This window comes from Cydia fagiglandana, chromosome 4 (assembly GCF_963556715.1).
Source record: "Cydia fagiglandana chromosome 4, ilCydFagi1.1, whole genome shotgun sequence".
Taxonomy (NCBI): Eukaryota; Metazoa; Arthropoda; class Insecta; order Lepidoptera; family Tortricidae; genus Cydia; species Cydia fagiglandana.
In genome coordinates, this window is record NC_085935.1 from 9,897,640 (window position 1) to 9,924,159 (window position 26,520).

At 37.1% G+C, this 26,520-nt stretch overlaps 1 protein-coding gene across 1 annotated transcript; it reads right to left on the reverse strand.

The window, feature by feature from the left end:
* Positions 1 to 1,342: 1,342 nt before the first annotated feature.
* Positions 1,343 to 25,389, reverse strand: LOC134663633 (serine/threonine-protein phosphatase 1 regulatory subunit 10). The gene is made up of 5 exons (XM_063520054.1): positions 24,919 to 25,389; positions 18,429 to 18,526; positions 17,514 to 17,788; positions 16,122 to 17,252; positions 1,343 to 3,035 (listed from the first exon to the last, which is right to left on the reverse strand). The coding sequence occupies exons 1-5, from the start codon at positions 24,919 to 24,921 to the stop codon at positions 1,552 to 1,554; spliced, it is 2,991 nt and encodes a 996-aa protein (XP_063376124.1). The 5' UTR covers positions 24,922 to 25,389; the 3' UTR covers positions 1,343 to 1,551.
* Positions 25,390 to 26,520: the final 1,131 nt, after the last annotated feature.

Here is a 26,520-nt window from a genome sequence, read left to right on the forward strand (position 1 = left end):
AAGACCATAGTAGTACCAATACCAAAAAACAGGACGGGTGATGCCTCCGACAAGAATAATTATCGGCCTATTTCGTTGGCAACCATAGTGGCTAAGGTTTTGGACCGTCTGCTTGATCTTCAATTTGCGCGCCATATACACCTGAACGAGGCGCAATTCGGTTTTAGGCCAGGGCTCTCTACAGAAACGGCAATTTTGCGGCTCAAGCACACGGTTCAATACTATACTACGCGAAATACGCGTGTTTTTTGGACTTGTCGAAGGCGTTCGACCTTGTTTCGTACAATATCTTATGGGATAAGCTCTTGAGGGAGACGTCTACACCCAAAGAGTTGGTCTACATCATGAAATATTGGTACCAGAACCAGAACAATAGTGTAAGATGGGCCGGTTCATACTCAGAGGAGTACAGGTTGGAATGCGGCGTGAGACAGGGTGGGTTGACGTCTCCGCGGCTTTTCAATCTGTACGTCAACAACCTGATCGAGGAGCTCAGCAGAGCTGGCATTGGGTGCTCAGTTGGTGGCAAAATAATGAATAATATAAGCTACGCTGATGACATGGCTCTGCTGAGCCCGTCGATCGGAGCCCTCGAGATATTGATTGGAATTTGTGAGAGGTACGCGGAGACCCACGGTCTCAAATACAACTCCAAGAAAAGTGAGCTTCTCGTGTTTAAGGCGGGCTCAAAAAAACCGAAGTACATACCACCACTAAAACTTGGAGGCACTGAGTTAAAAAATGTCACTCAGTTCAGGTATCTGGGGCACTGGGTCACCGAGGACCTATCTGACGACCTTGATGTGGAGCGGGAGCGTAGGGCATTGGCGGTGAGAAGCAACATGTTGACTCGCAGGTTTGCATGTTGTACGAAGACCGTCAAAATAACTCTATTTAGGGCATTTTGTCAGTCTTTTTATACGTGCAGCCTGTGGGTCAAGTGTACGCAGAGATCTCTCAATGCCTTACGCATTCAGTATAATAACGGGTTCAGAATGTTGTTGGGGTTGCCTCGATTTTGCAGTGCGTCGGGGATGTTTGCCGAAGCGCGCGTGGATGGCTTCCAAGCCATAATGCGCAAGAGAGTGGCCTCCCTGATGCGCCGTGTTAGGGAAAGCCCCAGCAGCCTTCTGAACACTGTTATAGACAATTTACAGTGTCCAATAGTGCGCAAATGGAACTCTATGCACATGGACCATAGAGGTGCTGTTGGGCAAATTTAGTTAAGTATTTTAAGAAGTAGTTTAATTTAATTTAATTTATTGTATTAGGTATTTATATATGTAATGTAATTATTAAAATGTATGGATCTTGTTATCCGAAATAAATATATTAAATAAAATAAATTCAATTTGCAACTTTTATTTGCACCTTTTTGTATAAACGCTATCCTATTTTATGTACAAATTTACAATTAAAATATAATTACCAGTCTTTACAAATCAATTAACTTATCTTCATTTTACTCGACAATATACTCTTAATAATTTATCGAGTATAAAATAGGTTTTTAAGCTAATTATAATTACACAACAGTAGCATTACTTAAGTTTAATATGGACAATTAACACCAGGATGTAAAAACGAGCAGTTGTCGCCTTGTCTACATGATCCTTTTCTTTGAAAATATATACAAACAGGCCTTTTGCTTCCACGAGAATGTCCACCCCTGCCTCTTTGAGGGCCGTCCCAGTTGCCTGAGTTTTTGCCACGCCAGTGACCGCTGGAACCACGGCCTCTCATAGAACCACGGAAATTTCCTGGACCAGAAAATCCATCAGCGCCAGGAGGTCCCTGTGGACCAGTCATGTTGAAATCGGGAGGAAACATATTCGGCTGCATATTGAACCCATCTGGAACCATTCCAGGAGGGAACATGCCGTTAGGGCCGCCTACGAACATTTCTGGAGTCATCATCATGCTTTCAGGAGTCATCATTATACCTGGCGGCATATTTGCTGGAGGCATCGCTCCCGGCGCGAGCGCTCCCGGTGGTATTCCAGGCGGCATACCATTTGGCATCATTTGAGGAGGCACACCGTTTTGCCAATCGCCAGGCCCCATTCCAGGCGGTCCTTGAAATCCAGGTGCGCCTGGGAAGGGTGTAGGTGGAAAGCCGTTCGGGAACTGTGTCATACTACTCGGAAACATTGCTGGCATATTAATATTGTTACTCGATACTGGTGGAGCATTGCCTTTGGGTTCTGGCCACGGCATGTTTCTGAAGTCGCTGGTAGTATCTTGATTACCAGTAACATCTTCTAAAGGAATAGTAGTTGGTTCCGAGTATGTATGCGTTTCGGTGTCAGGTTCTAATGGAGAATCAGGTATCATCGATTTATGGAAGTAAAGGGGTTGTAATGTACCTTTCTGCCGAATAGCTTGAATGTCCTTTTCTTTACTATTTTTGCCGTGGTCAACATGCACTTGTCCTTTCGTATCAATAGGGATTAGTGGTTTCCAGCTTGTTTTCTCCTCCATAACATCTTCACTACTAAGATTCCTTCCCTTTTGGAAAGCGTCTCTTTCATGTATCCTTTCCAGATATTTCATATCCGTAAAAGTCTTAGTAACATTAACCCTTTCCGTTTCATCCAGCTCAAAGTATTGAATCTCTTCCAGTTCAGGTTCTGGTTTCCACTTTATGCTCTTCTTGGGACCTTTCCTCTTGTGATAACATAAAACACCCTTTAAACCATTCACCGTCAAAGTGTGCGGCTCCGCGGTGTCCATGGATTCCTCAGCTTCTTTATCCGATGTGTCTTTGTTGTCATTGGTATCGGTAACCTTATCGCTTGGTTTATCTTTATCCTCTTCCGTATCCAAAGTATCCTGATAAAACCTAGGCGGCACCGATTTGTTTTCGCTTGTCGGACTGGTAATGGAATTTGGAGTATGCGGTGGGGAGCCATCAGTCGGCGCATTTCCATCTTTAGAGCCGCTGGTACGTCGTTTTCTCTTCTTTGGCTCCTTTTTGTTCGTTGCTGATGCATTTAGGGCATCCATAAACATGTCGCTCTCCAATAACAGCATAGCTGTAACAACAAAAAATATAGATATTTAATAAAATGTTCCGTACTACGAAAGCCTATAGACTTGGTACAAATCGACTCTGACAGTCCCGAAATTAAGGTAGGTACAATATTAATTTAAAAAAATCAAAGCATAATTAAACACCTAAGCAATAAACTCTTGTCCTTTGGCATATATAGCTTAAACCTAACTTAAGTCAACAATGTATAACATATGGGTCCATAATTATAATTCAACATAATTTACTCATTGCAAAACATACCTATACGTATTTGAAAGTGTATTCGAGGGAAAGGAGGCGTAGCGGCAAATTAATGTACCTAATATATCAGAGTTTAATACCTGCTTACAAGATGAAAGCATGTCGCAGGTAGGTATACGTATAAGTAGATACAGAAAATAAATTTGACCTAGTTTTCTCACGACGGCCAGTCTCAGTATTCAACTAATATAAGAAACAAGTTTTGTTATTATTTAGTCGTATCAAGTTATCAATAGGTATTATTTTAAGCGTCATCCATTCCTTTGTCTTCACTAAATTATTGTCAGTTTCTGCCGGTGTATAAGTAAATCAAAATAATGCCGTAATAATGTCAAAATGAACCGAAGGGAATTTCCAGCAAAGGAAATTCGACGACGTCATACAAATATTGAGTAGATACTTATTATTTTAGTAGCTACCCATACCTACATCGTCATGTGTCCGTGAAGTGACACAGTATATACGAACTTTATACCTACTAATCCGTAAACACTATTCTACGTTACGGAGGCTGGCACGTAGAATTATCAGCGACGTATAGGTATATTAGGTCAGTACAGTCAGCGCATCTTCCAGTGATAACTTGATAAGCGTAACTTGTTGTCTATCTTTTTCCCGCGACTCGCGGCAAGACGGGCCAGCATATCTAAATCTATCAAACGTACATTAAACGTTCTCACAGAAAAACTATAATAGGTTAGCACCTATGCATACATAGGTATGTATGGTATATATGGTGACTATTCGTATAATTCGTATATGTACACTTAATATGTAACAAAGTGTTGTAAACGCTGTAGAACTCTTCCTATGTAGGCGTCCTACGCATACAAAACTACTCTCAAGAACAATATCAACAGGTCACTTCGTTAATGGAAATTTCTAGTGACCAGTTTTCATTGCTCTTGCGTGAATCTTGTTACAAGTAGGTAAACGACCTCCCTTGAACTTTTATATCACGTATACGTGCACAACAAAGTTGAATAGCCGTAGGTACATACGGCTCATGTTTCTAGCATTAAAGCCTAGAAAAAATGAAATTTTGAATACTTATTTCATAAAATAAGCCAGGCAAATAAACCAAACTTGTGGTTGTCCTTTCTTTTCATATTACGATCTAATATTTATATGAGATAAAGTTAACCAATTCGCAAAGTGAACAGCGGTCGAGCTATGCGCAAATATTTCAAAAGTAAAGATAGGCTTGTTCCTTTAACGCCGAGCGAACATGCGCACCAACGGTGCACAACCACCATTTGCACACCAATTTTCTTTCTGGTCCCACTTCGTAGTGCCCGTAAGGCCCGTCTCTTTACGAAGTAATATAAAAGGTAGGCAGAGGAAAAGTTTGACCTTTGATAACGCAAAAAAAGTATTATGAAGAACTACAAGATGAGCCCACGGCGTAGGTACGGAATAAGGACACTGCATAGGTACTTTAACCCATTGACCGCCACAGACGGCTGTGGACGTCATCGGAAAGTCTTGCCAAGGGCGCCAGCGACAGCTAAAGCCGTCAGCTTCGCCAATTCAATAGGGATTTACGCGAGACTAAGTTCAATTTCGCTTAAATAATCGCGATCGCCTGAGGTCCGGGACACGGCATATTCGCGCGCCGTCTAGCGTTCAAAGGGTTAAGCGTAACTTTCTAACTAACCACTATCACAGGTGGACTATAACTCCGATGTTAGAAATGTACCGATGGGTAAAGTTATATTTAGTCTAGTCTTATGAATTCCCGGTCGCATAAATATTAGTGAGTAGATTAGATACCTAGGCAGCTCATATGTGGTCATTACTCATTATAAGCTCGTTCTGCAAAGACTATTAGGTACTTTTAAAGTAAATACAAAAAAAAATGTTGCGTTATTATTAGTTTTTGCTGCTCGATCGAATGAATCTAGTCACTTAGTACTATTAGTCGGTAGTAAGGTAGTGCTCTAGATTGTCTTGTGTATGAATAAATATGATGCTTTCTATATATGTATTTAAATATTTATATCCATGCTATACATGTATAAATATATGTATTATAAAAATAAGCTAGTCTATCTGGTACTTCATTGCTAAACTAAGTGTTGCACCGATTTTTATGAAATTTGCCAAGTTTTATTTGGCCCGGTGCTTGGAAATATAATTACTTATACAGTATTTAAATAAATATATTAATAGTAATGCCTCAGGGGCCTATTTTAGATTTAAGCTAGTTATTAATTTCGTTTAGTTGTACCACTGTATATATTTTGTATGTAAATAAATGATTGTAATTAATAGTAAATATTAATGTCTGAATACCTACATAAATAAAAACATATAATATACTTATATCATGCTACTTGGAGTTCAATAAATTGCCAATATAGCGTTAAATAACTACCTAATTAAATTTTAATCTTTATTTACTTTTATAATAAAAATATAAGAGGCATACGATTTGGTAAAAATGATAGCTAATACCAATAAACAAAAGTAAGAAACTAAAACTTTCTGCCCGGGCATTTTTCAATTAAATATTCGAGATGTTCGATATGATATTTTTTATTCGTATTATCATCAGAATACCGTGGTTTTGTTCGCGCCCAGACTGTATGCGAGTCGGTCTAAGTACGCTTGTTAATTAATAAAGTTTAGGCAAAATAAATAAAATTTTACTTTTACTCTGATACCACGGTTCATAGTGATAGGGCAGAGAGTCCATACAAAGACTACCGGGCTGATATATTCATAGGTAATATTTCTCCGTATCATAAACGTACCTACAGTCAACCTATTTGATTTCTAGGACATAGAACCATGTCATAATTAATCAATTTGTTTATCTTCTACGACAGTTCTTATTTATTTATTTATGGTACATACCTACACGTCAGGTACCTAGTAGTTAAAGCGAAAAGGTTCTATTAGCGGCCTAGAAATCAAACTGGTTGACTGTACGTCTACTCTACGTATGAACTACTGCATATTTTTTATTAAAATTGGGTTGGGTTAGTTAGATTTGGTAAGAAACTCAGCAAATTAAAATCCCATGAGCCATCCATGGTAAGCAGAAAACGCTTTAGGTTATATAGGTAATAAAATACTTCCTATATACATTATTAGGGTATGCTATTTGTCTTATAGCAATTGGTTACTATTACTATTACCTACCAGTCTTGGCCGAAACGTTAATGCAAATAACCATTATAAATTGAACCGTAAACTGGAACCGTCCGTTACGATTGACGGTTCAATTTATAATGGTTAATTGCAATCAACGTTCGGCCAATACTGTTACCTAAGTACTCAGTCTCCTAACCTAAGGCCACGGCTATACAAGAAAAGTTCAACATGGACTGGCCGGAATGCGAAGTAAAATCGCCCCTGGCTCTAAATGAAATAATTCTTATGCACGTTTTATTGTATAACATTATATATGATTTTACTGAATATTATGCCCTAATTGCTTACTTTTTGTGAAAAAATAGAAACCACGTATTATTTATTCAGTAATTGAAGGGATGTTTACAAAAACAACGTAACTGCTTAGAGCGGTTGACACTTTTTTAAGAACATTATTAATCGTTTCAGGTGTCATCCAGTGTAGTCAGTTATGTTGTTTTTGTAAACATCCCTTCAATTGAAAAACGTTACGTTATCGATTGACTTGTTATTCGGATATTGTATATGTAGGTATATGTCTGCAAGATACTTCTTCGTTTAATTTAAAAAATCATTAGTCATGATGGTTTTTGAAGAACTTACTTACATATTTTTGACTATTAAAATCTTTTGCGAGTTAGCGACACCTACTATACTATCTTCAATTCTTTATATAATATGCAGGCAACTTTATAATCTATTGATTTATTTTTAATATTAGTGGTAAGATACCTATTTGTTAAGTAGGTCGAATCGATTCAAAACTTTGATCCACAATTGAGACGATTTTTATTTTGTAGACAATTTGTTTTGTTGACGACTAGTCGTTCTAAAATGAGAGCGAAACTACGTTCGCATGTTAAATCGAGCTTGCTGCGGGCTCTTAAATACGAAATCCCAATTTTGGACAAAAAATGTACTTATGAATTTCCATTGAGTTACGAAAGTTCCATAAGTTTTCGTAACTCGATGGAAGATTTTATAGAACACACGGTGAAATTGTGCTTATATTGTACAGAACAGGGAACTATCTGTCTACTATTTTTTTTTTCAAAATGTCAAAAATAAACTAGGTACAACAAAATCGGTTAAACCTTTTCCAGGCATAGTACGATTTGTCGACAAAATACGCGCCAATAGAATTTCAACTTTAGTATTCCGATTTAGGGTTCAAACAAATTGCACTTTCGGGAAATTGCCTTAAAATTAATCATCCTAGCTGGATTATTGAAATACGTTTGGATTTTTTAGTATAACTTTGTAGATTGGTGTGGCCTGGAAAAGGGTTAAGAGACCCCAGTATTTGTAATTCGAATCGAACACAATACTAGCTGCCCCCCATTAAATATGTGCCAAGAAAAATTTTGATGCCGCCCACTTTGTTAGAATTTCAAAAACTTGCAAGTTGTGTTTCATAATGATTACCTAATAACGGCCAAAGTTTCTAACTTATTTTTTTTTCGCAAACCGTATATAATAATATTCATTAAAATTATATTTAATAATAATACACATAAACGTGCATAATAATAAGCACTACATTTTCAGCCAGAGGCGATTTTACTAAGGCCCTTTGCCAATGTAACTTGAACCGTGTAGTAACAGCAGTGTAAGTGATAAAGTTGATTTTGTTTTGTTTCATAATTTAACGTAACAAATGCAAATCAAAGTCTGTAGTAGGGTGGGTCACTCGTGTATGGAGAAAAAAAACCGGGCAAGTGCGAGTCAGACTCGCGCACGAAGGGTTCCGTACCATAATGCAAAAAACCGGGCAAGTGCGAGTCGGACTCGCGCACGAAGGGTTCCGTACCATAATGCAAAAAACCGGGCAAGTGCGTGTCGGACTCGCGCACGAAGGGTTCCGTACCATAATGCAAAAAAAAAAACAAAAAAAAGCAAAAAAAACGGTCACCCATCCAAGTACTGACCACTCCCGACGTTGCTTAACTTTGGTCAAAAATCACGTTTGTTGTATTGGAGCCCGATTTAAATCTTTATTTTATTCTGTTTTTAGTATTTGTTGTTATAGCGGCAACAGAAATACATCATCTGTGAAAATTTCAACTGTCTAGCTATCACGGTTCGTGAGATCACGGTGACAGACGGACGGACGGACGGACAGCGAAGTCTTAGTAATAGGGTCCCGTTTTACCCTTTGGGTACGGAACCCTAAAAACGGCAAAAAATAAAACGGTCACCCATCCAAGTACTGACCCCGCCCGACGTTGCTAAACTTCGGTCAAAAATCACGTTTGTTGTATGGGAGCCTCACGTAAATCTTTATTTTATTCTGTTTTTAGTATTTGTTGTTATAGCGGCAACAGAAATACATCATCTGTGAAAATTTCAACTGTCTAGCTATCACGGTTCGTGAGATACAGCCTGGTGACAGACGGACGGACGGACAGCGGAGTCTTAGTAATAGGGTCCCGTTTTACCCTTTGGGTACGGAACCCTAAAAAAGTATTAGTTATCCTTCGGGCACAGTTACAAAAAGTTGCGTAATAATGCCAATAAACAGTATTTCAAATTATTCTGTAATCGGAATTCATTTTCTGCCTCCGGATCCATTTCAAAGTTTTCATATTTACCGTCTCTTTATTTAAACTTTAGAAAGTTATACCATTATTAGCTCGAAATAGCATATTAAAGGTTCAGAGCCAACAAATAAATAAAAAAGTACTCAAAAAGAAACATTTTTTTTTCATAATGTCCATACATTTAACTGATTTAACGAAAACTGACTAAAATCCGGAGGCAGTAAAATTAAAGCTAAAAATAAAATATAAATATGTGCAATAATTAATTACCAAATGGCACCTTTTTTATCTTGTCCGAAATAAAAGCTTTTTAATTTTAACTGTGCCCCTTATTAAATAAAAAAAAAGTAAAAATGACCCACCCTAGTCTGTAGTGCAAGTTACACCAGCCCGTCAGCAGGCAGATTAGAACTTTATACTATGATCACATTTGTAATCATGGTTTAAATTAAAGACTATATATAATACTTCAATCGAAACATTAAACTACACCATAGGAGGTAGCGCGTGTCGTTGTAAATATTTTATATTTATTATATTTTTTTTTATTTTAGAAACATACAGTCGTTTACAAACAGTACTTATACAATATTGCTAAAGTTTAGACCTAGAGTTTCATTTGTTACTTACATAAAATCACAGTCTGTTTTTTTGAAAAGTTACCCAAAACTAAACATTTGAGAGCGTAAAGAAAGGAAAAGATGAATTAATACCTAAAGAAAAGCACGTTTTAAAGTATTAATGGAACAAGTAAATATATCTGTGTTAGAGAGCTTGTCATTTTCGTTAAATAGTTTGCAATTACGTAAATACTTGCGGGTCCGTTATAAGTCACTTTTACACGTGAAAAAGTGATATTTATTCAAATTAAAAACCTATATCTTACTGAAATTCGCAGTTTCTGTTCAAAAAAACTTTAAGCTATGCCAATTCTTGGGGATTAGTTGTCAAGCGGACCCCAGGCTCCCATGAGCTATGGCAAAACGTCGGGACAACGCGAAGAATAAAAACTTTAAGCCTGTCTATAGCGATGATAACATTGATATCGTACGTACACTTAGGTAAGGAAGCATTTAACACATTCATTGCCACCCAGCCAAACAAGACGTCCGCGCCAGGCCACAACAATTTCGTCATATAAAGCAATAGTACCACGATCCCGACTATCGGGTCGTCCGGCCTGGGAACGAAATCATAAAATACCCGATAGTCGGGTTTTCGGCACTAAATGTGTATACAGTCTATTGCAAGCGCTCTTAAATAGGTATAATTATTTATTTATCACCATGCTTAATTATTTATCATTGCTAATAGGAATAGTTTGATCAAAAATTGTTTTGGCTGCAAAGGTTTATTTTTTACAACTGACTGCACTTATGTTTTCTAATCTAGATTCTGTTTCGTCAATGTCACAAGTGTTTTTTATCTCGATTGGTTTTACAGCGTTCAAAGTATCTAACTTTTCAAAAATAATTAGATAAACCACCCACACTCTGCACACTTGGAAATTAGGTATAATTTATTAGCGACCCGCCCCGCCTACACAAAACCTTAACAAATTATACACTTAAACCTACCTCAAGAATAACTCTATTGACAGCTGAAAGCCGCATGAAAATCCGTTCAGTAGTTTTGAGTTTATCGCGAACATACATACACACAGACAGCCGCGGCGTGGCGAGGGACTTTGTTTTATAAGGTGTAGTGATAATAACCCAATTTAATAATAGGGAATGAAATCAGATAATGGGCTTTCGTTACTAAATGGTATCATTACGAAGACATTCACATTGGTTGCAGATCTGGACGTCGCTCCGGTGTGCGTGCGGGACATCCCTGTATATGTAGCGCTGTCTCCCTCACACAACGGAGTGGCGTGTGGATTCGCATCAGTGTGATTATCGCGTTAAATTTCATTCATAGTTAAGTACTTGAGTTTTTGTAGTTACCTAAATACTCGTATAGGTAAATGGATTGTTACTTAGTCAAAAATTTAATTATGTTATGATGAGACTTATGAGCTCTCACTAAGACGAGTAAATCTCAGATCATTTACAGTAACGTTACGCCGTATATACTGTAAATATTTCGTGAACTAATCAATAAAAAATAGCGTTGCTCTAATTTGAACCAATCAAGCTGGGTGTCGGACAAGAGTGGCCACGTAACATTTCAGCCTCAACCTAGCGCGGTGATAGAATGGCCACGGTAGACTAGACACCGCGATCCGACTATGGGAAATCAAAGTGGAGCCGTAAACACAGTAAGGTAAACTACTCAGTGACAGGCACCGTATAAACACATTGGCACCATTTTTGTAGGACAGTCACCACTGCTGTCTTAAAATAGGTTGAAGTTACCCAATGGTGAGGTGCAATAGGATAGTTTACCTTACCTGCTGCAAGTTAACTTGCTGCCCATTGAATTTATGATGTAAAGTAGGTAGACGGTCCACAGCAGTTTATGTTTCAGTAGATAAAAAAATTGATGTCACTACCCGTACATTTTTTGATGTGGCGCGGAATTGAGTAGAGGAAACCTACATTGAAAAATCGGTATTGTTTGTCAGAAACAATGACTATGTATATCGAGGGATCGATTACATATTTAATTGCTTACATGTATGTGCCTACATATGTCATGAAATTGTCTCAATACATGATACCCATATCGGGTGGTTATTACTTTACGTACCTATATTTTTTGTCCGTTAATCCCGCATTTAGCTTAGAACCTTGCTATATTTAAGAAATATGTATGGTTTAACACTAGGCCATTTATATATATTAACCTAAACGTTTACTATTTACCGTTGTCCGAGATACCTTTAATTGCCTACCAGCGGGAACAGCCAAAATGAGATTGTATTACGCTTTATATTTTAATTCAATTCTTTTTTTCAGATATATATGCAGGTATATCGTCTAATCTTATTAATGTTTTATTATTAACGTGTTTGATTCATACCTACATATTTATTAAGTTTTAACTAACAGATAAAAAAACATCAAATCATTTATTTTGCAACTAGCTTTTATGTCTTATCAAGCTGATCTGACGGTCGATGTGCGCGAATAGTTCAGGTTTATTAATTTATTTAATTATGAAATTGGGCTCTAATGCAGTCTAAAATAAGAGAGTGTAATTACTCATCAAAAATATCTACTTAAGAGACTCGTTGAATTTAGTGAATGGCTAGCAGTATTTTTACTTAACCTACAAGTGTTTAAAATCCTTTGAACACGGCGAATGTTGAGAGAAATGAGACGAGACGTGGGTAACTAATGCTGTGAAACGATTTTTATTAAAATAAAGAAGAGCATAGCGATATTTCGAGCAGCAAATATTGCGTAGTCATCACTTGTGCCGTGGCCTCAGCAAGTGCGTATTGAATAAATACAGAGTAGGTTATGATTAGGGATCGGAAATTCGGATGCTTTTATACCTAAACTTAGCAAATTCCCGGAAAAAGCTCAGCAAGTATGGAGCCGGCGTCTTAAAAATATTATTTTCATTATTTAAGTTCCGGGATTGCGGGATCGTATAAAACATCAGGAACACTGAGAGAAAAATCATCACCAGGAATTAAAAAAACAGTTCTGTACTGGGGGAAAAAATTAAGTTTTAGGAATAATTATGGACGTGTCACTATTTCTGTAAAGTTTATTTATTTCTACAAACAGCTCAATAATCCCAAATATAATTTCAACAAACAAATAATAGAAATTGCAAGAACTAATAGAAATTGCAAAAGTAAATTTGTTCCCATTAGTTAACTCTCCTTGTCCCCGGATTAAGTTTATTTTTGTTGTACTATTCTCTCAGTGAAATAGTGATAACTGTCAAAATATTTAGTTTATGACTATTTTCAGCAATTTTGTCAACATACCTACACGTTGGTAAACAGTTTTAACCACAAAAAGAAGGAAACAAAAGATTGTGGTGAATCATTTAAGAGCATTCATTTATGTTATTTAAATACTTTAATACGTATGTGTATACCTATGTATCCTAATTGCCGGTATACTGGGAAATCCGGGTAAATTTATTAGCAAAATTAAATTGAGTCCGCCTCCATACTAGAATACTCAACAACAACGCGGTGTAGGTACTGACTGAGGCCGAAGTTGGTATAAAAGCATCCGAATTTCCGATCCGTGGTTATGATGATACAGGAACGTCTAAACGAAGAACTGGATACCGACAAAATGCCATAAATATGTATACACTACCTTAACACGTTCACTGCCCCGTACATGGGTCACGGCAAGCCTCTATTAATTACAAAGCCGTAAGGTAACAATTCAGATTGGGACGGAAATCCTGAAATTGGACCCCATCTCTGACACGGCAGTGAACGTGTTGATATAATAATAAGCATATTTTTGGCATTCGTCCGTATCGATATTTTAGACGTGATGTACATTGCGTGTTGAATTATTTTATAAGGAAAAATAAAGTCTTAATTTTTAAATAAAACATGTAAAGGCGGGATCCCACCTGTCTGCAGCACTGCAGCACAAGCATTTTTGTACTGAATATCACCGCGCTATCTCTACATAATCTTTATTTCAAACTGCGCACTTACTGGCGTGACGTTAAAACTGGCGCAAGTGGTTATGCTATGTACGTATAGCCCGTATAGGGATTAGGAAACGTGCATGAACTGTAGAGGGCAGCACAGGAGACTCTTGATTATTGGCGCGTAATGTCAAGTTTAAGTTACGGATTTACCCCACAAGATGGCGGAACACTACAAAGCGCAAGGGATCTGGCGTGCACTGTAGGGGGCAGCACCTAAGGGCCTACCGTGAACACCGAAGTTCTCAAATTACGAGTGTCTTTCTCTTTTACTTCAATTAAGGTGAAGGTAGAGTGACAGATAAAGATTCCCGCATTTGCGAACTTCGATTTTTGCGGTTTAAGCCCTGCTTTGACGTGAAGTGTCAAGTTCTAGTTTCAGATTTAGGTCACAAGATGGCAGGCCCTGCAACAGCCACGGTCCCTATACTATGTACGCAATACATTGCTGCTTCGAAATAGCTTCAAATATGAATTACACTCTGGTACCTCGTTTTTTTAGCATTAGAAAAAGGGGGTGTACCAAATATAATTTATAAAAATTATATAGCAACATGAAGAATACATATTTACATTATTATGGTTTCATAAGTAATAAATAATTTTTAAAGCGTTTTTAAATAAAAATGCATGTCAAGATTGTTTACCATTTTTCTGATTAAAGATAGATGCTAAAAATACGAGGTAGGTATAACTCAATTTCTTGTCTTTAAGAAAATCTGTTCATAGCACTAAAACCAACTCTCTCAAAAGTTTGCGATTTTATCGGAAATACACGCCGTATTCTTACGATGTCAAAGCCTAACACTATGCCGTCCTATTTCATATCACTTTTTAATACTGTAGTATTGGATTATCCAATTATATTATTATACTCCTTCTATTCATTTATTCTGCTACAAGTACCAAATATGAAAGGGGGTTTTTATAGGTACTTTGAAACGACAAAGCGACGGATGTACCTTCTTGTACATACACCGTGGGTCCCAGGAACGAGATTAAATTTACCAACGCATTCCCGAAACTTTAAATAAAAAAACGAATTTAAAACAAAATTACAAAAAAACCGGCCCCACGGTGCATTTTTTATAGTCCATGATAGACTCTTATCCTATTTAGCTCTTGCAATCCTCTCAATACAAATGGATCTATTCAAATCACGTATCCTCGGGGAACATTGAAGATATAAAGCAACCTAAATAAGGCCTTGAATGAACAAAACCATCACAATCTACGGCCGAGGCCCTTGTACAGCAGAATATTTTATTTCAGGTCAAGCTACCTCAGGCGCGCATAGATTGTAAATGTTGATCCGGAGACTTCTTAAGAGTAGAAAAGGAGGATTCTTCAGTCGCGTTGCCATCTCCTTACCTTATTCATAAATACAGCTACTGGCATGATGGACTAACTCGAATTCTACCTTGATATCAGAATAGTAAATTGTAATTAGAACAAAATAAAAACAGCAAAAAGTACAAATTTCCGTGCTACCTACAATAAATTTCATTACAAGCTCATAGCTGATTAATGATTATTGTCTTAAGTCGATGTCAATGTCTCCAGTTTGAGAAATCGCGGTATTGAGCCTGACATAAAAAAAGGATCTTTCAAAACCTGATATATTGGCTTTCTTAAAAAAGATGAAGTCCATGCGTTACTCACTAAATGTTATACTGTAGTTGAATGCCTATTTTGAATTATCAAAATAGAATAGTTATAAATTTGACATGACGTTCAGATAATTACTATTTATTTGGTTCTGTTGTTGACACAAAATTCGAGACTCCAGAAACTCCACCGGAGTGGAATTTAATTTTAACCTACGATTTTTGGCATCTAATAGAGTAGTATAGTAAGTTGTGTATGACATATGACTTGGTGTGTTATAGCATGTGTATTGATACGAAATCAAGTCTTTACACGGTCAACAATTCTTGTAAATGAAGCATTTGCACTAGTAAAAAAAAAAGAATTATGGACCGCGTAATTACGTCATGTTTAAAAAAGAAAATAATATGGAGTCTTTTAACACGACACAGTTACTTATAATAATTCAGAGTATTCTGTTACAAACAGCCAATATATGTTACTCATAACGATATTTTTCAATGCCATTTGCATATTATGTAATGTACACTATGTCGAAAACTATCGTAAGTATTTAGTAGCTTTATTCCTTTTCATATGGACCTTGGTTGTCAGACAGCCGTAGATTCCAGCCGTAGAGACCAGTTGTTCTCAACAGCACTGCAGCGAGTCTTGCACGGAACCAATGAAGGCGCGTGCCGGGCTAGCGTATGCACCTCACGCTTGTCTTTGAACAAATCAGGTCAATATTCAACGAAAGAATAGTATTAATTCACCGTTTATTTGTAATAAATACTTTACAGACAAAAATATCACTTTGGAACCCTTTATGTTATACATTATTGACTTACCACTGTCGAAATATCTAATTAAATATTTAATAACACTCGAAGGCACTTGGCTTTGGCACGGAGCGAAACCTGCAAAAATAAAACAAATGAGTAATGTAACAATACAGTTAATAGTAGAATTATACTTACGTTTAGGTTTAGGTGGTATCAATTTTATAGCGCCAGGCTTTTCAACAGGTTCGACAGTTTTTGGCTTTTTCTCTGGTGGGGTTTCGTTATGTACTGGAGATGGTCTTTTAGGTATCGATACTGTGGGTGGTAATGCAGGGGGAGGAGGCTTTTTATTCAAAAGTGAAGCCCGACTAGGTGGAGGTTTAACTTCTTCTTCAAGACCATGCTTTCTAAATTTAGAATGAAACGTTTTTACAGTCTTAGGCTTAGGTTCATCTGGTTTTCTAACTTCTATCGATATTGAAGGTTTTTCTTTTTTGACATCACTCAATTTCGGTATTTTGCCTAATTTATGAATAGACGGAGGTCCTGGCTTTTCATCAGACTTTTCATTTGTTTTTTCGGAGCTTTCCTTCTTCTTTTCATTTTTATCATCTTTAGTTTTCTCCTTACTCTTGCTTTTCTCAGACGATGACTTGCTGCTACGTTCTTCTTTTGATTTGCTACTGGAAGAGCTGGATTTTTCACTAGAGGATCTGCGTCCGCTATCGCTTTTGGACTTAGAACTATGAGAAGAATGTTTACTTTTATCTTTAGACTTATCCTTACTGCTATGGTGACTAGGACTATCCGATTTACTATTTCTATGTTTGTCACTAGAAGATACTGATTTACTCGAATGTTTTGAAGAACTGAATTTGGAACTACTATCATGCGATTTTTCTTTATCTTTAGATTTGCTTTTATGTTTATCTTTAGGTTTCTCCTTATCCGAAGTTTTTTCTGTAATTTTATTATCTGCGTCATCCAATTGTGATAATATTTGCTTTCCATCTTTTAATGTAATTTTCAAAACAGGCAAAGTTTCTTTTTCTTTATCTGACAGTTCTTTTTTGTCGTCAAGTCCATTACTTTCTATTTTCTCAGTAGATAATTCTTGCTTGACGTTTTCAGACTTTATTTCAAATTCATCTTGATCTGTTTTGTCAAAGTCGGGAACTTCGCTTTTTATAGCTAAGTCTGTATTGATTTCTTTCTGTGCGTCTAATATTATTTGGGGAATCTCTGCAGATTGCACAGGAATAACAGGTTCACCTTTTACGGTTTTAAGCCATTGTTCCACTAGTTTCGAAGCAAGTGCTCGAATAGCTACAACAAAACATATTACATTAGTAAAATATACGATCACAAGCCGCGTAAAACTGGTAAATAAACAAGTAGAATAGTTTTAGAAATTACTAGGTAGAGTAGGTACTTCCTAGTTCCAACTTGAAATTTACTAGGAATGGACAATTGGACAAATTACTAAATCGTGATAGCATTGTTAGTGTATTTAGCGTCTGCAAACAGATTTTTTTTTCTACGGAAACATTGTACCCACTTATATAAATATAAAAATATTTAACTTACCAAATTGATTGCCCTCCTTGGACAATTCTTTGACGAGTTTTGGGCAATTATTTGTTTTTAAATGTTCTATGTCGACAGGACATAATAACAAAAGCTCTAATAGTTCTCGAACTAAGGGCCAATTTTTGGCGACTATGCTCTCTGTTAGCCACATGTGAACAAGTCGCCAGCCTCCTGATCCCATAAATAAACCCAACAAATCAGTTTCTGTACATTTCAATATTTGAATATATATGCACTTAGATACCAATTTTTTTGAAAATTTTGTCATAAGGCTGAAAAAAAAAACAAAGTTATTAGTTAACTGTATACTAATATGTATGTATTTTCATTTGCATGGTGTAGTGTATATTTTGTGATAAATTTCTTTTATTTTATTTGCTACACTTATTAACATTGTGTAAATTTATTAATTTCTGCTACCTAAAGGTAGTCTGGAAGAGATAAGACCGCCTGTTGTTTACCTCTACTTGTGTTTCTGTTTGATTTTATTGAGGTGTGCAATAATATTTGTATTGTATAAATGATCAAGAAAATGCCAAAACATTACTTATAATACAGTAAAATTATACATTTTGCGTTTGCGTCAAATCCGGTAGTTCTGATTTTTTGCAGGCAGAGACAATTCTAGTGTCTTATTGTAGCAAATTTAGTCTACTTTAAAAACGCCCCAGGAAGTTACTACCAAAAACGTACTTTAGGGTTACAATCGCCCAAATCTAAAAAAAATTGCGGTTTATTCGATTTTTGACAAAGTTCCGTTCGGCGCTCGAAGTCACAAACTTGGATTAATCATTGGGCCAACATCATAAACAAGTCTGCAAAAAATCAGAACTACCGGATTTGACGCAAAAGAGCCAGGTTACAAAATTCGACAAAGTTACTGGATTATTAATAAACGGAATGAAAACTTACTTGGCAAGCCTCTGAACTTCATCTCTGCTTTTAATACCACCATCAGGAGACAGGAGTACACTGAGGCAATTTAATAATTGGATCGGGTCAATGCGTGGCTGTAAAAAAAAGCAAATGTTATATTGCAAAATAGCGTCACATCACAAGTAATGTCGTTAAGAACAACAAGTTTTACGAAGGTAGTAGTAGTATAAGGGTGTTAAGTATGTATTTTAGTATGTATATTCGATTCAGACAGTCAGATTCCATATGACCAAAGGCATATGTTGTTTAAGTTCTCACTTCATGCCTTTACCTAAGGTTCAATGACTCTTTTGGTATCAAAGGCTGAACGTATTTTACCTATTTTTTATGGCATCCAAATGTTTAATGGTTTATCGCAGTACCGAACGATTGTCACTGTTATAATTGTTATAAATTTACTTCGATAATGTCAATTTGTTTGTTGCCTTAACTTTTTGGACGCCAATGACCGATATATCCGCACCGCAGGTCCAACGCCAGAGATTTGATTTGATTTTAGATTTTCTCATTTTTTTAAATGATATAATTAAACTTTTTGAATTTATAGGTTTAGTTAACTTTTTCATTATCAATTATTGAAATGTCATGTCATAATATACAAAGAAAGTGACCAATGGCTCAAGTGCCCAAGACTTAAGGGTAATTTTTTTTGTATGTCATCATTGATGTCAGTTTATTCGTCATAGAGTTTTCGATGCGGAAATGATTTGAGTAAGAGTAGAGATAAACATAGGTTAGTCTGAGAAAACGTCATATTATGCCTAATGAGTAATGACCTCTCTGTGAATGTTATACATAATATGATACAATTTAATTTGCACCACACAAGCTCGTAAAGACCCTATTTATCTTTCAAAAACAGAACAGAAAGTTGCATTTTATCTGCAAGAGTGGCGAAGAAATTTGATGAAAACTTTGAGTTGATTTCAGAGGGTTTACCGCGAACAACGTTCGACGTGTTGCCTCTCTGTCGCACTTGTAAATTCGTACATAGTGAAAAAATATGGGTGAACACATCATACTTAAACATACTAGTATATCATTTAATATTGACCAGTCGCTTTTCGGTGAAGGAAAACATCGTGAGGTCTAATCCCAATAAGGCCTAGTTTACCCTCTGGGTTGGAAAGTCAGATGGCAGTCGCTTTCGTAAAAACTAGTGCCTACGTCAAATCATGGGATTAGTTGTCAAGCTGACCCCAGGCACTCATGAGCCGTGGCGAAATGCCGGGATAACGCGAGGAAGATGATGATTTTGAATGATACGTATTACGTATTAAATAACGTTAATTTCGTTGGATTTGATTAATGTGTTAAGTTAGTTTTTTCCTAGCGTTGGTGTGGTGATAAAAACTTCTATGAAATTATGAAGTATAAATAACACTTTCACTGCTTGTGCTGTAAAAATCGCTGCAGACTTTTCTTGGTCTAACGGTAGCAAAGTTTGTATAAATACAAGAAAATATTATTTTTAAATTTAATCTTTCGTTTAATATTATTCATTATTTTTAGTAAGCAGAAACCTGCTCGAGGACATTCTGTTTTTAGGTCAATCCCTACTCTTTGGCTAATGTCAAACATTTTTGCACCGAAAACCCCGATGTATGTTTTTATTATTTACCTACAGACAACTCAAAAAATACAAAAAAATAAAATAGTTTGATTTGTTACGTACTTAGTTTTTTATTTATTTTCTATTAATATTTGTATACATACATCTAAAATATCCATGAACCCGATTTTAATTTGCAAGTGAATGTTGTGCTTCTAAAAGTTATTCACAAACTCTGAAAATAGCTGAAACATTTTTGCATGTTTTTTAAGACTTTAATTTAAAGGCAGAATTTGGAAGGAAGGAAGGACTTTGTACAGTCATATGCAATAATATCTTATACAATAAAGCGGTATTAATAAATAAAATAAAAATAATTTATTTCGGACCACAGAAATCCATAACAGGTTAGTCGAACAATCGAACATGTACATGCAGGAACTTGTAATTAAGACTATGTTAGTACGCAACTATTAGATATCTTTTACATTTCATAAGAAACTATTTTTGCCCGCGACTTCGTCAGTGTGGAATTATTAATTTAGGTAGGCAGCTATTATTTTATTCAATCTTTTATTATAAACAAACTTCAACCCCCCTTTTCACCCCCTTAAAAGGTGATTTCTTGAATGAAAACTATCCTATGTCCTTCATCGGGACTCTAACAATCTCTATACCAAATTTCATCTAAATCGGTTCAGCGGTTTAAGCGTGAAGAGGTAACAGACAGACAGACTTCCTTTTATAATATGTAAAATAAACTGAGGAACGGTGCAGGTTCGAGCAGTGCTGCATATAGATACTATCGAGCCTACCCTGACTATAAATATCTGACACAATATGTGACGTCCCACGGGTAAGGGTACCTTATGGCGGTTGGCGCTTACGCTATTATTAACGCCGCTCCAATTTTATTGCGGCGCTATGTGACGTAAGCGCCAGTCGCCATAAGGTACCTTTTCCGTGGAACGTCACATATTATTTGTCGGGCCATAAGAACATGTCATAAATATATTTGTGAACTTTGTTGTTGAAGATATTATTGCAGGTGACTGTACCTGTTCAGTAGTGACGTCCTTAAACGCTTTTGTATTTTGATCAAAACCTTTATAGAAGAACTAGGGCGGGGGCAAGTTGATATCGACATTGTATGTAAAATTAGATAAAGGGTTAACAATCTTGATGTGTCTTTTTATAGAAACGGGTCATTTAATTACATCACACGTTTAGGGGGAGAGAGGGAGTCAAGAAAATGTGACATGGGGGAGGGGGAAGTCACAAACTTTGTGACGTCACTTTAACTTCATCAGTAACCGAAAATTTATTTAAATTATTTTATTCGCTGTACATTTAAATGACAAGTTTTTAAAACGATAATCGTTTTTATTCGTTTAATTTTCTTTCCTAAGCAGTATTGGGTTATAAAATTACTAATATTTATATCGTCAAAAATATTTTGATAAAATATTAATAATACTTAGGTACTTACTTAATTCGATTTGGCGATTTCGTAGAAAAAATGTGACGTCACACTAAGGGGGAGGGGTTTGCCAAATGTGGCCAAGTGTGACAAGGAGGAGGGGAGGGGTCAAAAAACCTAGAAATTGGTGTGACGTAATTAATGGACCCCAAAAACGCTATTGCTAAAATAATAACTATTACGTATGAAATAAAAATTTTTTCATGTGTTTTTCAATAAAAAGACGTCAATATCACTTACTTTCTTTCTAATGCTAAAATAAGTACCGTCATCCGGGGTGAATAGGGATGGCTGGGGTGAATAAGACCGAAACCAAAAAAGGTTATCTACCAGATAATGTCTTAACAAAACACAAATAGTATCATACAAAATCTACGGTTATTTTCAATCAAATAATACAATTTCTGTGGGTATTTTTTAAGAAATTGTCAAGTAAATCACATTTTAAGTTTTGTCCCTATTTACCCCAGCCATCTCTATTCACCCCGGTTGACGGTATAGTAAAAACAACGCAACCCTGATGAATTTGAGTTTGTTTGAGAATTGTCTCGATTATTAGTAAATGACAATTAAATGATATGAACAGTTAATAAGTAAATGTAATTATTTTAATTATTTTTTTATTGATTACCTTTATAATCCCCTGTTAATTGACACCCCAGTGTGAACCGATTAAGCAAGTGCAACGAAGTTAATCGAGAGACCAAATGACATGCGGAGAGGCCACCATGCTTGCAAAGTTTGACCTACTAACATCAGCACCACTGACAAATGAAGGCCTGTGCACACCGGATGTGTGTGCGAAGACGTGCGCTTTGTATTATACAGATCCTTATAAGAGACGGCACACCGCTTTGGCCTCCAAGGCCAGCACCGGGACACCGGCGGCGTGTGCGTAGACGTGCTACCAAAATGTCGAACCTTACAGGCTCATGTCACGCAAGCGGTGTGCAGTCTCTCATAAGAATCTGTATATTACAACGCGCACGTGCACGTTTACGCACACGCACCCGAAATGCTCTGGCCTTAAACGTGCAAAACCAAGCTCGCGGAAATAATTACATTATCAATGTTGCATTTTAATCTAATAATAATAATTTAACACTATGACCGTCAAAGACGTTAACTGACGCGCGCGGTTACAGCCCAATATCAACCTTTCACGATGACGCGCCCCGCACACGATAAGCGTGGCGTTCAAAGGGTTAACCCTTTTCCAGACCGCACCAATCTAAAAGGTTTCCCGAAAAATCCAAATACAATTCCAATTAATCCAGCTTTAATGATTCATTTCAAGAATTTCAGCTTTGAATCTTAAATCGCAATGCAAAAGTTAAAATTCTAGTGGCGCGAATGTGGTCGATAATTTGTACTATCCTGGAAAAGGGTTAATAATTACCTATCCCGGATACCTATGTTGTCTAAATTTGTAATGTTACCAAAACACATTTTTGCTCACAACATTAAGGCTCCGTCACACAGGCGCGTTTTGCGGGCGGCGCGTGAGCGGGGCGCGCCGCTTTTACATATAAAACACTCACGCCACGCTTACACCCCACCCGGAAAACGCGCCTGCGTGACGGAACCTTAATACAATATCAATCCTTTAATCAGTAAAAAAAAATGTGACGTTCCACGGAAAAGGTACCTTATGGCGACTGGCGCTTACGTCACATAGCGCCGCAATAAAATTGGAGCGGCGTTAATAATAGCGTAAGCGCCAACCGCCATAAGGTACCCTTACCCGTGGGACGTCACAAATAACGACAGTCCATCGCCGGTCGCCGGTAATTGCATTCAATTTGCAATATTTGTGACGTTCCACGGCAAAAGGTACCTTATGGCGGCTGGCGCTTACGTCGCAAAGCGCCGCAATAATATTGGAGCGGCGTTAATACTAGCGCAAGCGCCATAAGGTACCTTTACCCGTAGGACGTCACATTTAAGTTAAAATAAAAACATTAGAATTGTTAAACGGTAACAAAATATGTACTGTAAACCAGTGTTAGATAAATCCATCTACCTGAAATGCACATTAAATCGGTATTTGAACCTTAAGGCCCCATGTACATATTGGGCCAACGCATGCCAGTCCAAGGGACGCAGCCATGCGGTAGAATGAGAGAGCAATATCACTTACTCCCTCTAACGCATAAATGCGTCCCCCAGACTGGCCCACGCTGGCCATTGACCATTGGGGGTACATATTGATTGTACAGTCGCCATCAGATATATCGGAGCGGCTAAGGCGCTCACAAGTATCTGAACAAGCCTCTATTGTCAAGGCGTTAGAGTGCCTGTTCAGATATTGTGAACACCTTGGCCGCTCCGATGTATCTGATGGCGACTGTACAGGCCTTAGAGGTACATATACGCAGAGCCCCAACATATATGATATGATACCGCTATCGGTGTCATAGTCGGCTATAGCATAACTTTCTAAATGACGAGTCAACGTAAGTTAGGTAGGTACCTAGTTATGGCAACCATTGTTATCTATGCGAGAAAAAGGCAGAGGACGTTGTTCTCCAAACGGGACAATCCCGCATCATATGGATAGATTTTCAAAATTATGTTTGTGAGGTCCGATCCCGTTCTCACAACATGACATGTTTTTGGTCATTCATTACAGATGCCAACGCAACTACCACTTTTCACAGCTAAATTAGAATTACTAAAACGATTTTGATGAAATTTGTATTTCAGTAGCCGGGTCCACACAGAGCGAGCATACGCGCGAGGAAATTTTCTCGTGTATCCTCGCTCTGTGTGGGCCCAACTTTTGACCCCATTTTTTTATAGGTACAAATTCAGCGCCTGGAGATGAGGGGAAATGATACAGACCTAATCCTAAGCGGGAGAAGGCGCGGACTCATAGGTAGTTGTATCAATTTGTGTATTACATAACTAAAATAATTGATACCAGATCTGGAATTCGTTTACGACGATAGACCGAGGCCAAGTAAAAAATACACTGCACAAAGCAATCAAAGAGCTAATAATATGCTTAATTTAAAGCTCTAGATTGCAACATGATTTAAATTTATGCGCAGTATTGAGTAAATAACATTATAAAAGAGCCACGTCGTAGGTAAATTAGACAAAGAATCATGTCAGTCATTTCATGTCAATAGCGATGAGTAATCTTACTTCAATAGTTTTAAGCCAGTGGATGCCATGATAGGTTATTAGTGTTATTACTTATTAATATACCGTGGTAATTGTTTTGATGAGTGAAACGAAACTTTCTAAAATCCTAATATGCTACAACTTCGACGTATATTACCAAGGGTCCAAAGTCCAAACAAAACGAGGTCGTCAAGAACAAGCATGCAATCAATATGGCGTAGTTCTCAAGTTTCGCTACTGCTAGGTATAATACAGGTTTCAATGAGTTATACTTTCTCTAATAATGTAATACAAATGTAACTTACCATGATGAATCTGACAAATTTTTACTTCAGTTATTTTTATACAGCTTCACGAATGCGCCACGCCCTGTTGTGCCGAGGCAACATGGCGGCTCATCATTTCGTAAGTCAGTGAAACGACTGGTTTTCTATCTTATGCACAAGAATAAACCACAATTTGAGAGTCCATACAGTTCCTTATTACTTAATTTATATCACTATTGCGTTAATGTTCCTTTTACAGGCTCCACGGATTCATTTAGGTAGTACTACTATTACCTAATCCTACTACGTAGTTGTATTTCTAGGTACGATTTTTCCTTACAAACTAAATTACTGCATCGAATAACAGTATTATATTAAGAATAGATCAAAATATATCAGATACACGCAAAATATACTAGATCAGTGAGTAAAAATATTATCTGGGTCGGGCTAGCCAGTGACGCCGTTCAGTCCGTTCGGGTGCACGGCTGGCGAACGAGAACGAATCGATCGAACGATTCAAGAGTCGTTTCCTTTTCCCCCTCCCCCCGAATCCGACCCGACCCATATATCGAATGATTGAGTGAATGGTTACACATCTTTTAAGTTGGCCAAACTGATTGTTAAGGAATCTATACATGTTACAATTTGGCTTCAATTGTAATCAACCGTGACCAACTAAAGTATTATACAGTCACGCTTTTTTAAAAATATAGATATGGACATTTTGTTTCACGATGTTTATGAATTACATTATTTTTTAATTAATTAGTAAATAATAAAAATAAATAATTATTTATTTAATCGTAGGTCAAACAATATTGTTCTGCCGCCAGAGAGCAGCACTAATTTGTTTAGTAAATCATAGAGTAACTTATACATACTAGGCCTTAAACAGTTTTTTGACAAGTTTTCACTATGATTGATGCACCAAGGCGGTTTGTTTACAGGTGGCCTACCGCGAAACGCTAAATCCGAAATTTCTTTAACTGCCCCACTATCGATCGAATAAGCAAGAGTGATAGAGAGGCCGAAACCGAACTTTCGATTGTCGTGTTTCACGGTAGGCCATGTGATTGACCTAGTGACGCAGGATGTGTCATTGATGATGTCAATGAGGTTTGTTTACTGTATGTGCTAGTGGTGCCACCTACGCAGAGCTTTGCCTAATATTCCCTATTCACAAAATATGACACAAACTTGCAACATTAAGGGATTTTTAGTGCAGCGAGCTACGAGTACTCCATATAACAGAATCACGTTTTTTATACGTTTGCACCTACACTGAGCTTATCTAAATTTTGCACCTTTGCCAAGTTAGGCCAAGCGCGCACCACGACTTTTTGTCGCGCGATAATTTAGTCGCAGAAATGTAACGTATTTGTTTATATGGCAGTGCGCGCATATGCGACAAAAAAATAGCAGCGATCTTAAAATTGTGATTTCTCACATTTTTCCGCGACTGCTCGCGACGCGATTGTCGCAAAGTGAATTGCAGCATACGGAGTTGTATGGCCCCGCGCGCACTGCGATAATAAAATCGCACCCCGGACCTCAGTCAGCAACTCGGCATTTCGCTCTCCAAGCGTCAACATATCGGAACCTGCTTCTCCAATGGAGTCACATGATGAGACGCTAGAT